This window comes from Acomys russatus, chromosome 22, assembly GCF_903995435.1.
Source record: "Acomys russatus chromosome 22, mAcoRus1.1, whole genome shotgun sequence".
Taxonomy (NCBI): domain Eukaryota; kingdom Metazoa; phylum Chordata; class Mammalia; order Rodentia; family Muridae; genus Acomys; species Acomys russatus.
The window spans coordinates 8,014,192-8,028,442 of record NC_067158.1 but is presented as its reverse complement, the minus strand read 5'-3'; the positions used below and the strand labels follow the sequence as shown (position 1 = coordinate 8,028,442).

Here is a 14,251-nt window from a genome sequence, read left to right as displayed (position 1 = left end):
CCTTAGTATAAGGTCTCACCTTAGGGGAAGTCGCGAGATCTCTGCCTGTAGAAACAACTGTGCTCTCATTTGCTGCTGTCTTTGGCGTGAGGGCTGGTGGTGCTGGGGCCTTTCTTTTCACTCTCCGTTCAGTTTCCCCTTCTTGAACTGTATTGACCAAATTATTTGGAGAAGTTGGCTTAGGCTCATAAAAAGGATTTGATCTAAATGAAAGAAAATTATCATTAAATGTCTCTCAGGAAATAGTTTGTTTCCACATAAAGCAATAAAAAGATTATTCTGAAATCTGCTTTCTCAAGTAAACCCAAACCAGTAAAACCTAGAATCTTGAAATAATGACTTATCTTCTGGCCCATTTCTACCCAGATTTAAAAAAGATTTCTCTATCTTAAAAAGCACTGAAAAACACGATTGTGTTCAGTTTCAGTGACTCTATGCAGAACCCTAGGAAAGTGGAGTTTAAAGGTGCAGACTGCATATTTTTGACATTCAAAAAAAAAAAGTAAATAGAAATGCGAGGTTTTGTTATTTTTGTTTTACGCTATGCTCTCATGTTGATTTTATACAATCCCACCAACAGTGAATGAGGGTTCTGTTTTCCCTGCTTCCTGCTGGGCTTTTGCCTGACTTGGGTTTGGGTCTGGTGCTTGCTGACAGCCCCTGAGATTTCACGTGTGTATCAGCTCCACTGTATCGGGAAAACAGATTCCCTGAAATCATCTCCCACCTCTGGCTCATACGATCTTCCTGCCTCTTCTGGCACACAGAGTCCTGAGCCTTGCAGGAAGCAGGTTGATAAAGACCTCCCATTTAGGGCTGAGGGAAACTGACAGCTGCCGAGAGAAGGAAACTCAGTTTTCTTCAGTGGACTGCTTGATGCGCTTGTGTGAGTCACAGCACAGCGCAGGGGAGTCAGTCCTCGCCTTCTCACAAGTGAGACCTGGGGACATACTCACATCATCACGCACGGTGGCCAGTACCTTTACCTACTGGACTGTCTCACCTGCCTGGCTCTTGGTTTTGATGGGGACTGCATCAAATGTTTAGATGGCTTTTTATAGAACATCCATTCTTACAATATTAATTCTTCCAAACAATAATGTAAGTCCCCCCATCCTCTAATGTTCTTCAGTTTCCCTGCTCAGTGATTTAAAGTTTGCATTATAGAGATGGTTTACTTCCTTCGCTAGATTACTCCAAGATATTTTTTGAGGCTCTTATAAGTGGAGTTGTTTCCTTAAGTTCTTAGTATCTCCATCACTAGTACACAGCAAAGCTGCTAATTTTTGTATGTTAACTGTATCCTGGCACTTTGCTGGCAGTGTTTTTTTTTTTTTTTTTTTTCTCCATGTGATTCTAGAAACACTTCAAACACTTTTTCCCCCAACGACCAAGTCACTACTTAATAGTATACCCTTTAGTCTCCACAGGTTTGTGTTATTTTCTGTTGATTCTAGCTTTATCCTTCCAGGGTCCTCTGTAGAGCTAATTTACTAGTCAAAAATCGCTTTAACATACTTTTGTCATGGAAAAATTTTCCTTCTCCTTCAATTATGAAAGAGTTTATTGGTGGGATGTAAAAGCATGGATTAACAAATGTGATTTCTAAGAACCTAAAATGTACCTTTCCATGCCCTTTTGGGTTTTAGAGGTTCTATTTTTTAAAAAAGAGCCTCAGCTGTTGACACTCCACAGCGGTCAGTGCGCTAGTGAGCAGGTGTGACTCTTTTCACTCACACAGCTCACTCCACTACTTCCACAACCAGGTCTGACAGCCCACGTGGCTGAGATCGAGACGTGTGATAAATCAAAACTGAAGAACACAGAAATGCAAGAGAAAAATGCTTTGCCTTCAGAAGCAGCAGCAAGCTGGTGAATCCTGCCGCAAGCACCAGCAACACACACAGTACATTTCACAAGCATCGTCTTCCTATTTACTTCCTTTTAAGTGTTTCTTAACTTTTGTCTAGGACAGGGGGTGGGGGGGAGTTAGGAGGTGAGAGGATGAGGGGGGATGGTGGGGCGCAGACACTGGGCCTGGCCTGGGCCTTTGAAACCTCAAAGTCCACCACCATGACACACCTCCTCCAACAAAGCCACAACTCCTAATCCTTCCTAAAGGGTTCCACCAACTAGGGGCTGAGCATTCAAATGTAAGCCTATGGCAGTCACTGTCACAAGACACCACAACTCTGTAGGCTATGAAGAGGTTAAAAGACTGCACTGCCCCTTTCAGGGCAAAGCATCTGAAGGGCTGACTAAAGACTGGCCTTCACCTCCCACCTGCCAGTCAGAGAAGGGACAGAACACACACACAGAAGGGAAATGCTCAACTCTAGAGTAAAGCTGGAAAAATGCAGTTTAGTCAGAGTGCCACTGTTTTGTTCAAATGATTTTAATTACTGAATGTACAAGTTTTAAAAATGGAAGAAGGAAAAAACAGAAGAAAATCAGCTGTGTCTGACAGTCCGCCTTTGTATGTCACCTTCCCTTCCCTTTCAACTCACTCGGGTTTTTTTTTTTATTATTATTATTTTACATTTTGAGTATAATGGGATGTGGGGAGTCTCTTTCCTGGTACTGTTTATTTTGTGTTCTATTTGCAGAGAAATCTCTTTTCCTGGATTTTACTGAAACTACTTTTTATACCTTTGATGTGAAATTCTTCTACTGGGCCCATAATTAATAAATTTGGGTTTTTCTTTTACAGTGTTCCAAAGATCTTGTATGTTCTATTGATACATTTTATTAAATTTATCATTGAGCACAAGGAGCAGACGAGTTTGTCTATTTTGGCAGTTTCTACATCACTGAACAGAAAGGATTTTTACTTTTGTATTACGTGTTTGAATAATAGGTTAACAATTAACTATCTGTCCATTGGAAAAAAATAGTACATAAGTAGAAAAATACAAACATGAATTTAAATGACATTATTTATTATTATTATTCATTGTTTGGAATTATAGAAAGACGATCAATGTTGGTTAGCTCCAAGAAGTATTAACTAAAATATATTGAAAATACAAAGCAAGGGTATAATAAAATCTGTAGTCTTTTTCAATTTAAATTAATTAAAATGAAATGTAGAAGAATAAACTCAATGAGGAGCTTCCTTGAAAAAAAAAAAAAAAACAACACACATCATACCAGAAATGACTCAAAAAGTATACCATAAATGCCCTAAGCCTTATTTGCTCCCATCTTGCCACATAAACTGAACAGCTGAGAAACACACGGACACCTGAGAACCTTGGGCAGGTCCTTCATGTAAAGACACAAGCTGAAGAGCAGCGAAGGTGCACACCTCCTCCAGCTGCTGACGGATCTGCTGGGGCACTGACGCCTGCTTTGCCCATCAAAGTCTAGGCAGTGTTTATTGGTATCTATACAAGGTTGGCTCACAGGATACAGGAAGAACTTGGTGATGGAAGATGAGTCACCAAAGACTTTACTTGGTAAAAGGTCATAAGTTTATTACGGAGGCAAAGATAAAAATGGAAGACTTCTATTGCTAGTATTAGGTCGTCAATCTTTTGGAGAGAAAATATGAGAATGACTAAGAATTAAATACTACCTAAGCTCTTCTGGGAGTTATGTACCAGAAGTGCAATGTTTAGAACTTCTGTGTGTAATTTTTAAAGGCTTTTTTATGGACTCTCACTGCTAACCTCAGGTGATTGAGCAATTTAGAACACCTTTACAAGGCTGACTTCGGTCAAAAGGAAACACCTAGTGTTCTGACTTTAGTTTTTACAAAGGCATTTAAAATGTTTAAGTAAACACCGCTGTCTCCTTCATTTGTCAGCAGGAGACAGCAGGGTGTGTGTGTTGTGTAACGTCCATGCATCTGGGAATGGCTGCACACTTGCACTTCGGCTTTGCATTTACACTCAGGCACTCTAGGTGTGTGGCTATTACTCAGCACGGGCACCACCCGTGAGAAACTTCATTCTGATCACACATTAGCTGGTCAAAGAAAACAAGCCTGATAATTTGAGCCAGTCTTTTGACCTGGGTTTGGAATAAGATGATTTTATGTCATAGCTCTGAGTACTTAAGGAAGATACAGCTTTTCTCAAAATGTAGGATCATAAAGCAGATGTAAGAATGTCCCTCTTCGGCCCTCTGTGTACGTATGTGTGTGTGTGTGTGTGTGTGTGTGTGTGTGTGTGTGTGTGTGTGTGCGCACACCTGAGCACGTGTGTGTGTGTGTACATGTGTATGTGTGTGTGTGTGGACCAGTGTGTGCACACATGTGTAAATCTGTGTGTTCATGAGTGTGTACATTTAAACCTGTGTGTGTACCTGTGTGAATTTGTATAAAAAGAGACACGGTTTAGAAATACAGTTCCAGAGCAAAATAAAAAGAACCAGATTTTTCATTCTATCAAACAAAGCCCCCAAATATTTAAGGTTGGTAACTACGATTTCCTGAAATGATCTTTTTCCTAAGTCAACAGTCCCTATACTACCCCAATTGTTGTCATTTTGATATGGTTTCTAGACACTGACCCTGACTCCGTTCTCCCTGCTAACAACAAATGCAGGGTGCGGCCCCTACACGCAGGCGGTTCTCACAGTGGGAGCCGCCCGCCTCCCAGAACAGCGCTACATTTCTCCCTATACACACAACAAATTTCTAAACTTCCATTTACAAATGAAGTTGCTTCTTTAATCATTGTCATTTCATCTTATATCTCTTAATTTTAAAGGTTTTCCTATTAAACTGTATTTTTAAAAGAATGATACTTTTCTCAATATTTAAATATTAATGACTGAGTTCATTTTTCCAAGTAAAGGCGAGACCCACTTCCAGTAAACATCTCATTATTTACTTATGTTAAACATTTTACAGATCTCCTCTTTCCTTTACTATTTGCATCAAAGAATACCCCAAGCCCAAGAATCCCAGGCAGGGAATATGTGCCATATTTTTTATAATAAAATTAAAAAGTAGTGTTCCTGTTAAAACAAAGTTAAGCGCCAATAATACACAACGAATGGTCTAAACTTGAGTACAAGTAGGAGGCCTTTATACAAGCAGCACAATAGGAAAGCAGGGTTCCATCCTCATCAGCTCCCTTTCCCAGAGACCACTCTCACACTCCCTGCCTTCTAGCTCTGACCAAAACACCACTAGTCCATTTCGCTCATATTTTATAACTCCTAGAAACTTTAAAAAAATAGTATTATGTAATATATATATATTGCAGTTTGGCTTCCTTCAGTCAGGATGATGATATCTTAGTTTAGTCATGTGGTAATATATCAATAATTTCTTACTCTTTATTCCTAGGTATATTTCCACTATAAAGACTATGGTTTACCAGCCAAGGAAAATACAGGCGGTAAACTTTAAACCCCTACCCAGATCTAGCCAATGGTCAGAACATTCTCCACAGTTGAGTGGAGAGTGGGGTATGACTTTCACACAAACTCTGGTGCCCCATATTTGACCATGTCCCCTGGATGGGGAGGCCTGGCAGCACTCAGAGGAAGGACAGCTGGTTACCAAGAAGAGACTTGATACCATATGAGCATATACGGGGGAGGAGGTCCCCCTCAGGAACAGTCATAGGGGAGGGAAATAAGGGGGAAATGGGAGGGAGGGAAGAATGGGAGGATACAAGGGGTGGGATAAACATTGAGATGTAACAAGAATAAATTAATAAAAATAAATAAATAAAAAGACTATGGTTTACACATGTCTCCACTAGTGAACATTGATCTTCCCCATTTTTGTTATTAGAATAATTAAAACTATTAAAATGTTTTTGTAAAAAAAAAAAACAGTATTTTTATAAACATTTTCATTCATTTCTCATAGGTAAATACCCCAAAATGGAATGGCTGAGTTGGAAGATAAGTAAATGAGTTCTATTTTTAGAGATTAATGAAGTGTATTCTAAGACGTTGAACTACTTAACTCTAGGAGCTCTATACAAGTTAGTGACTCCATGGCCTTGAAAAGACTTTATTCAGGCAATCTTCTAACGTTAGCCACTCACGCGGCTGGGAACCGGCAGTGCACTGTAGCTTTGGTTTGCACTCCTTGAAGACTAGTGGAGCCAACTCATTCCAGCTCCTCCCAGCTACCTTCTTTACAGCCAAGTGCTCATATTTCAGCCATTTCCTGATTCAGTTTCCTGCCAGTGTCAAAGTGTGGCTTGCCTTTTTATTTTTAGCAGGTCTGTTTTTTTGTTTGTTTGTCTGTTTGTTAGTATTTCATTTTGGTGAAATTTAAATTATCTACTTTTTCTTTTTCCTTCCTTCCTTCCTCCCTCCCTCCCTCCTCTCCCCTCTCCTCCTCTCTCATATTTTATTTAAAAGAAATCTTTGCCTAGCCCAGGCTTACTAAGATTATCTTCTAGCTTTCTAACAAAACGTTTAATGGTTCAGTTCTTCCTTTTATGTTCATATTTTTAGTTAAAATTTGCATGAGGTGGGGAGTGCTATTTGTAGTTACTTTCTTAAGGGATGGGCACGTGGCCACATACTTATTGGTGCACTATTTCTTGAAAAGATTCTTTTTTTAAAGATTTGTTTATGTATGTATATGGGTACTTTGTCTCCCTGTATATCTATCTGCACACCAGAAAACAGCATCAAACAGTTGTGAGCAGCCATGTACGTGCTGGGAATTGAACTCAGGACCTTCGGAAGAGCAGTGAGTGCTCTTAACCTCTGAGCCATCTCTCCAGCCTGATAAGACTATTTTCTAATTGACTGTCACTGCTAATTTTTCCACATTTGTTTGTGCTGCATGCACAGATTCACTGACCCCTTCCATCTCCTTGGGTTATCCTTAAGGCAGACATCAATGCTTTGGCTAGTGAATTCAAATCTAATAGTACGTTCTCAAATTTTGTTTTATCAAAATTCCTCTTCTGAGTCTCTTCTATTTCTGAGTATCTGCTTCAAAACCCTCATGATGCACACTAAGATCCTGACTGAGGTAGCACTTGCGGCGAGCAATTTTCGGAGTCCACTTGGCTGGATCGATGAGGACCTGGAGAACCAACAGGCACACAGCTGCTCGGGGTGTCTGTGAGTATGTGGGTATGTCTGTCCTGACAGTGCTTTCAGAGGCCAGCAGGCATGGCTGAGCACGTGGACGTCTACCCTCCACAGAGGCACAAATGGAAAACAAAGAGAGCCACATCAGTCTTTCTCTTTGACAAAATGTTCCCCCTAACCCTAATCCTGAACATTAGAACTCTCTACTCTTTGAATTCCAGAACTTGTCGGGTGCCCACCTCCACCTACGTTCCTTGAGCTCTAAACATGAAGTTGCTGTCTTACAGGCAATCCCAAGGCCTTTAGTCTGTAGACAGCTGATGGGGGGGGGGGGGCTTCTCAGCCGCCATAATCACCTGAGTCAGTCTCCCTAATAACTGTGTCTTTCCACCCTCTCCTCTCCTCTCCTCCTCTTCCCTCTGTCTAACTCTCTCCCATTTCTGTCCTCCTCTCTCTTGAGCTCTAACATAGAGTTGAATCTTTATAACATATGGAAAGAGCCTGTACCTGAGCCACAGCCATGGTAGAGCCTGTACCTGAGTCACAGCCATGGTAGAGCCTGTGCCTGAGCCACAGCTGTGGTAGAGCCTGTACCTGAGCCACAGCCGTGATATTTCCCTCCTTTCGTTTACTTTTTAATTTTTCTCAGTAATTTGTTCTCAGTGTACAAATACTGATCATCTTTGTTCTAATTCATCACCTTTTTTGTTTGTTTTGTTCTAGTTTAGATACTTTTACAATTATTATTTTCTTTTTGGTGCTGGGGCTCAAACCCAGGCCCTAGCACACACCTTACTACTGAGATACGTTCTTATGCTTTCTAAACTGTATTTTTAAATGTCCACTTCTGATTGTTGTCATTATAAATAAATGTAACTGACCTTGTATATTTATCTTCTATCCTGTACCCACGCTAATTTAGTTTTCAATTCTAGTACCTTTGTAGAGACTTATTGTGATTCTCTACACTAACAGTTATGCTATCTGTAAAAAAATAAATATTATTTTCAAATCACACTGTCTGGGAAGCTTACAATGAAACCACCTACATTTTCCCACCCAGCCTCTCTACTCGATGGCATCCTACATCTTACTTGTAACGTGTTATAAAACTAAAACTATATTAAGATCCAAATAACTTTCTTTTGAAGAGATTTAAAAATAAGGCAGTCAATGGCAACTGAGGGAGGGAGTGAGGAGGGAGGGGGAATTCGTTTCCTCCGGAGACAAGCCCCAAGAGATTGCCCAAGCCTAAGTGATCAGCTATAAACTGTTGTAGATTTAGCCAGCACTAATTAGACCTGGTGGGTTTTTGCTATGGTTGCTGTGTAATTATAAAAGAAGACATGGATTTGAGAGGCGAGTGAGGCAAAGGGCACAAACCATATAATACAATATGCTCATGTATGAAATTCTCAAAACAAAGCACAATAAAGCAGAAATGGAATCTTACTGTAAAAGTATTCTCGAAGGAAGTCCTGGTAGCAGGGTGAGGAACCTGCTAACTCACACAATGCGTGTAAACATTTTGATTCACCTAGCTCTACCTCAGAAGGGTTTCCTTACAGTAATATACAGGCTAGGCTGTGACGCTAACAGACTGAAACAAGCGCACTTACTCATCCAGCTCCTCTTCGCCCTTGGGACTATCGGCATAGAGGTACTTGCTCATGTCCACAGGCCTCAGATTTCTCCTTCTTGTAGACTGGGGCGGAGAATCCTTTATCATGACAAAAGTTTCTGGCTCATCAAATGGGTTCAAATACTGTGGAGTCTGGACACCTTTAAAGGGATTACAGCTGTTACTATGAAAAGATTCTTCTGTTGCTTTAGGCGAAGGTGTTTCAGGGATTGGTGCTGTAAGACAACAGCAGAAGACAGGTTAAACTCACAGCCGGTGACAGCCTCTGTTTTTAATGTTTTCAATAACAGGCAGTCTTGCAGTAAGGAACTACGAGGTGGAGAGAGTGTGGATAATGAAACAAGAATGTATTTTTGAAGAACCGGGGAGCCCTGAAGCTCAATGAAACATAAAGCGTGAGAGTTCCGCCGGTTTCTTTAGGAAAGGAACTCTTAAACACCGCCTTGTTAGGTGCTAATATCTCATGGCTTTAAAAGGATTGATTTTATTTTACGGTATGCATTTATGTGTGTGTGTGTGTGTGTGTGTGTGTGTGTGTGCATGTGGGCTTGTGCACATGAGTTAGAGCCTCTACCACTGGAGCTGCAAGTGACTGTTGGCCCCCTGAGGTGGGTGCTACAACATGAACGAGGGTTCTCTGAAAGACAGTGCATGCTCAACCTCTCAGCATTAATTAATTAATTTATTTATTTATTTATTAAAATAAGATGGAGAGGAAATAGACAAAGACATGTTTCCAGCCCTCCTCATGACAGTATCCTCAGAGTGTCTAATACTAGAATGACAGTACATAAACTTTAGAACTTTTTAACTACTTGCTAGTACAGAATTAATATTTATCTCACTGTACGCTCTTACCACTCCAAACGGAAGCACAATTAACTTGATTTTTCAAAGAACATAAAGATGGATTATATTTTCAAATGATACTTGGTAGCACTATCCTGGGCAGTACACAACACACAACACACACTCACGTCACTGATGGGACAGCAGTGTGCACTGAAGCCAAGGCCTCATGTATTCTACCCCTGAGCTGTATCATACCCGGCACTAACTTCAACTTTTTTGAGCCAATAAACTTGAACCTAAACAACAAGAATAGCATAAGGAGATTCAAGTTGAAATGCTGTATTAAAATCATGCTGGTGGGGTGGGCGGCTTAGCTTAGTGGCAGAGAGCTTGCCTAGCAAGCATGAAGTCCTGGGTTCAGTCCTCAGTTCTGAAGAGAAAGGGCATGAGAGGGGAATTAAATTGTGATGGTGACCTCACAGACGTGCCACACTGCATTCGCTTTAAAACTCTCAAATTTTAATTTAAAAAAAAATGGGACACAGTTGAGGTGACAGAAATAGGAGTATTCAAAAGTGGAGCAAGCCAAAGAAATATGGTATTAAAGTAATTTAAATTACACCGGACAGCTCTAGCAAAATACACAATAGCAGGAAACAGAAATTCATTATTGAAATTCTGAAAAGCGTCTTGAAGGCTCAGACGGCCTGAGTCTGGATCCCTGCATCCACATGGCAATTGGAATACATAACCGCCGGGGGCTGGCGGAGGGTGGAAGGAACAGGCACATCCCAGGGACTGTCACTCTAGACTATAAGCTCCAGGTTGGAGAATCTGTTTCAACAAATAAATTTAATTAATTAAATAAAAATTAAAATGAGACGGAAAGCATTTGAAGATATCTTAGTTGACATCTGCTCCCCCTAACTATTACCACTACCACAACCACAGCAAATAAAGCTACAATTGCTTTATAAGTAACATATCAAACAACTTAAATTAATTATTATTTTTAAAAAGTTCAGGATATATAAAAATTGCTTTCCGGAACTCCGCCTGTGTCTGCCTCTCAACACTGAGATTACATGCCTAGTTTTTTATGCAGGTGCTCGGGTCTGGACTCGGGTCTCCCTGTTTGCACAGCAAGCATTTTACCTACTGAGCCACTGCCCCCAGGGCCTACTCCTTTACAGGATAATTTTGATTTATGTATTTGATTACTTTCCCTGCATGTATGTATGTACACACACATGCACACATGCACACACATACCACTTGTATGCCCAGTGCCCTTGAAGGTCAGAAGAGAAGATCAGATGCCCTGGAATTTCAGTCACAGAAGGGGCTGAACTCAGGCCCTCTTCAGCAGCAGTCACTGTTTTACTGCTGAGCCATCACTCTAGCAACACTTATTTTTTTTTGAAATGGCCAAGTTGGTCTCAATCTCCTGGGATGAAGTCACCTCTTGCTTCTCCCTCCTAAGTAGCTGGTACTGTAGCCACAACCTACCAAGCTCCATGCTCGGCTTGAATTTCTTATAATTTATAGTCAAACAACTTATATTTCAGAGATTAGCCCAGAAAGTTTATTTTGTCTTTGCACCAAAAATAAATAAATAAATAAATAAAACAAAACCCCTCTGAGCTAAGATTTTGTATATAACAGTAAAATAATCCTAATTATGAAAGAATTCATAAAATCATAATAGAGCTTTTAATAATGGGGTATCTTTTGTAACATCATCATAATATTTAACATGATTCATATTTTTATTATAATGTAACGAAAACATTTTTTATCCTCTATGGGGAAAGAGAACATGAAAACTTTTTCTTCAACTTTTTATTAACAAATTCCAGAGCACAAATGCTTAAGCAATGGAAAACTGGTCAATAGAAACAAATTCTTATTTCTACTTTCAAGATAACAAGTATAGAAACTGATCTAAGCAAATTTATCAGCTATAAAACCAAAAACAAAGCCGTGGGCACGCCAACATGCATAGGGCTCCACGGTGCCTGTGTGTGCATTTCTAACAGAGAGAACATGCTGTTGAGTGGGTGGGGAGGTGGGGATGACCTGGGAGGAGTTGAAGGACAGGAATATATGCTCGGAATACAGTGTATGAAATTCTCACAGAATGAGATGCTTTTTTGTATACAGTACAGGGTACAATTTACTGACAGCAGCCAGCCATGGGGAACTTCAGGGGCCTTCACATACATGGTGACAAACACGGTGACTTTTAAATGAGTCACTGAAGCATTAAAGGTTTTTTAAAAAAGTGAAATGAATGAATGAATGGATGAATGAGTGAATGAATGAGACTTAAAACTGTAAAAATATCTAAACAGCTACAATACATTTTTCTGCATCAAACACTTTTCTTGGGGGCTGGAGAGATGGCTCAGTGGTTAAGAGCAGTGTTTGCTCTTCCAAAGGTCCTAAGTTCAATTCCCAGTACCCACATGGTGGCTCACAGCCATCTATGATGAGATCTGGTGCCCTCTTCTGGCCTGCAGGTGTACATGCAGGCAGAATACTGTATATATAATAAATAAATCTTTTAAAAAAACACTTTTCTTTATTGAGGATACAAATTTTGAATTGGTAAACAATTATTTTTGGGAAATACTTATTCTAAAATTTCTAGTGGCATGCAGTAAAAGGAATAATAGCTTCTATATATTTTATTAATGTTATACACATAAGTAAAAATTTTGAATAAGGTTAGCTTACTATTTCCAAACAGAAATTAGCAATCTCACATGACATCACATAACAGTTCTAGATGGCTACTCTTTCCACAAAGTGGCTTCACACATATTTAGCAAAGTTACATATTTAATTTTAAAATGAAAAGTCCAAATGCTGGCATCTTGAAACAATTTCATAATATTTTTGAACATACTTACTCAGAAATGTGCAATACATAATGAAAACAACATGTACGGTCAAAAGATGTGACCATTCCCCTCAACTTCAGGTCACTGGAGTTCGCTGAGCCTTAGCAATCTAATCTATATAAAAGTGGTTGCCTCTCAGACTTGCTATAAATTTACTTTAACATTTATTAGTATCTTAAATATGTTCATAATCTATAGCTCAGAAACAAAATTAAACCTCAGTAACTTAATTTGGAGTGAAGCGAGGAAGCAATGAAAAAGAAAGGATCATAAAATGAGGCTGCCCTGGAGGAGTGATTCCTGAAGCTGAAACGGCTCTCATCCCGAAAGTCAGTCCAAAATTACTTAAAGCTCATAAAGATTGCATAAGAGCAGTCCGAAAGATGTAAACAGTAGTTAATCATTCTTGCGTTTACTCTGAGCAAGGAGTTTAATTAAACAGCAGTTTCACTCCTTCAACAGCCCTTACTCAAGCATTAAGAGTTTAAAATGACTTGGTAAGAAATATGATTTAAGGGGAAAACTTTTGGATTTATTCCTTACGAAACAGGAGTATGCGTGTGCATGGGCGTAGGCGTGTGCTTGCGTGTGTGCCTAAGTGGTTCTCCCTTCTCTGCTCCATGCTACCACACACTTACTGTCACTCACTGTCACTACTGACTGTGACACTCAGCCCGACACATGCAGCTGCAAGTAGCTGGACATGAGAGGAGAGGAAAGCTCCCTCCTCTACCTCACCAGCATCAGTCTGTCCCACGGTGCGGCTTTACTGCTGTGCCTGGGAAGGCAGGTTTAGAACAACTACAGGTAAAATAGTGCTATCTCAATATTAGACCTTTACTATCTTTTTTCATCAAAGTGATAAAAGGGATTAATAAATGATCAACTGTGCTGGGCATGGTGGCGCACGCCTTTAATCCCAGCACTCGGGAGGCAGAGGCAGGCGGATCACTGAGTTCGAGGCCAGCCTGGTCTACAAAGCAAGCCCAAGATAGCCAAGGCTACACAGAGAAACCCTGTCTCGAAAAGCCATAATAATAATAATAATAATAATAATAATAATAATAATAATAATAATAATAATAATAATAATAATAATATCAACTGCAAGTGGTATTAAATGCAGTAATATTTTAAATAACAATTGCTTTTTGAGAAAAAAATTATGCCCTCCCTGCTCAAGAAAAGGCAACTATACAAGGACTTTTTGTGAATGTCTGTATTAATTATCATTTGCTACAAAAAGAAGCTTCTCTGATAGGGGTTAAGCAATGCACTGATCTATAGCAATAGGTCACTAGGAGGCACTTTATTGCAAAATAAGAGTGTAGACACACATGTTACCTTCTGAGTCTGGATCTCCAAATGGATTGAATTCTGTTACATCTGGTTCATCGAATGGATTTGTATTCACAGTGGCCAAGTCCTTTGGTGTGTCATCCAAAAAGTTAAGTGTGTTGATAAGTTCTGAAAATAAATGCATGTGTAAAGCTCATCCCAGTTATTATCAATTATGAGTTTTGGCAATTCATGAGACATGTCAAAATATTAAAATTCACATAAATAACACCTGCAAATAATAAGACAGTATTTTATGGGTGGCAGAATGTCATTTGAGTACTTTGTAGTACACCAACATTTGAAAATAAACCATAAGGGACATATTTAACATGGGAATTGCATCAGATAATGAACTATAGTAAAGAAACTTTCTATGTCAACTAAACTTGATTTTTCAGTGCTGACTAGACTTGTAGAGAAATATAGACACAAATATCCTAAAGAGTGTATTATAATAGTAAGCTCAATAAAGAAGTAGCACGCTATATGATTAAGAATACTCAGAAGATGATTCAGATTAACTCATACCAAGAAATTTGCTAACAAACTT

At 39.5% G+C, this 14,251-nt stretch overlaps 1 protein-coding gene across 14 annotated transcripts in view; it reads right to left on the bottom strand.

The window, feature by feature from the left end:
- Ehbp1 (EH domain binding protein 1) overlaps positions 1-14,251 on the bottom strand; it is a 257,309-nt gene that overhangs the window by 125,064 nt on the left and 117,994 nt on the right. For all 14 annotated transcript variants that reach the window (XM_051165325.1, XM_051165324.1, XM_051165329.1 and 11 more), the window contains 3 exons: positions 13,705-13,827; positions 8,640-8,802; positions 20-203 (listed from right to left, as the gene is read on the bottom strand). In XM_051165325.1, coding sequence (XP_051021282.1) covers positions 20-203; positions 8,640-8,802; positions 13,705-13,827 — 470 coding nt within the window. The remainder of the gene's footprint in view (positions 1-19; positions 204-8,639; positions 8,803-13,704; positions 13,828-14,251) is intronic.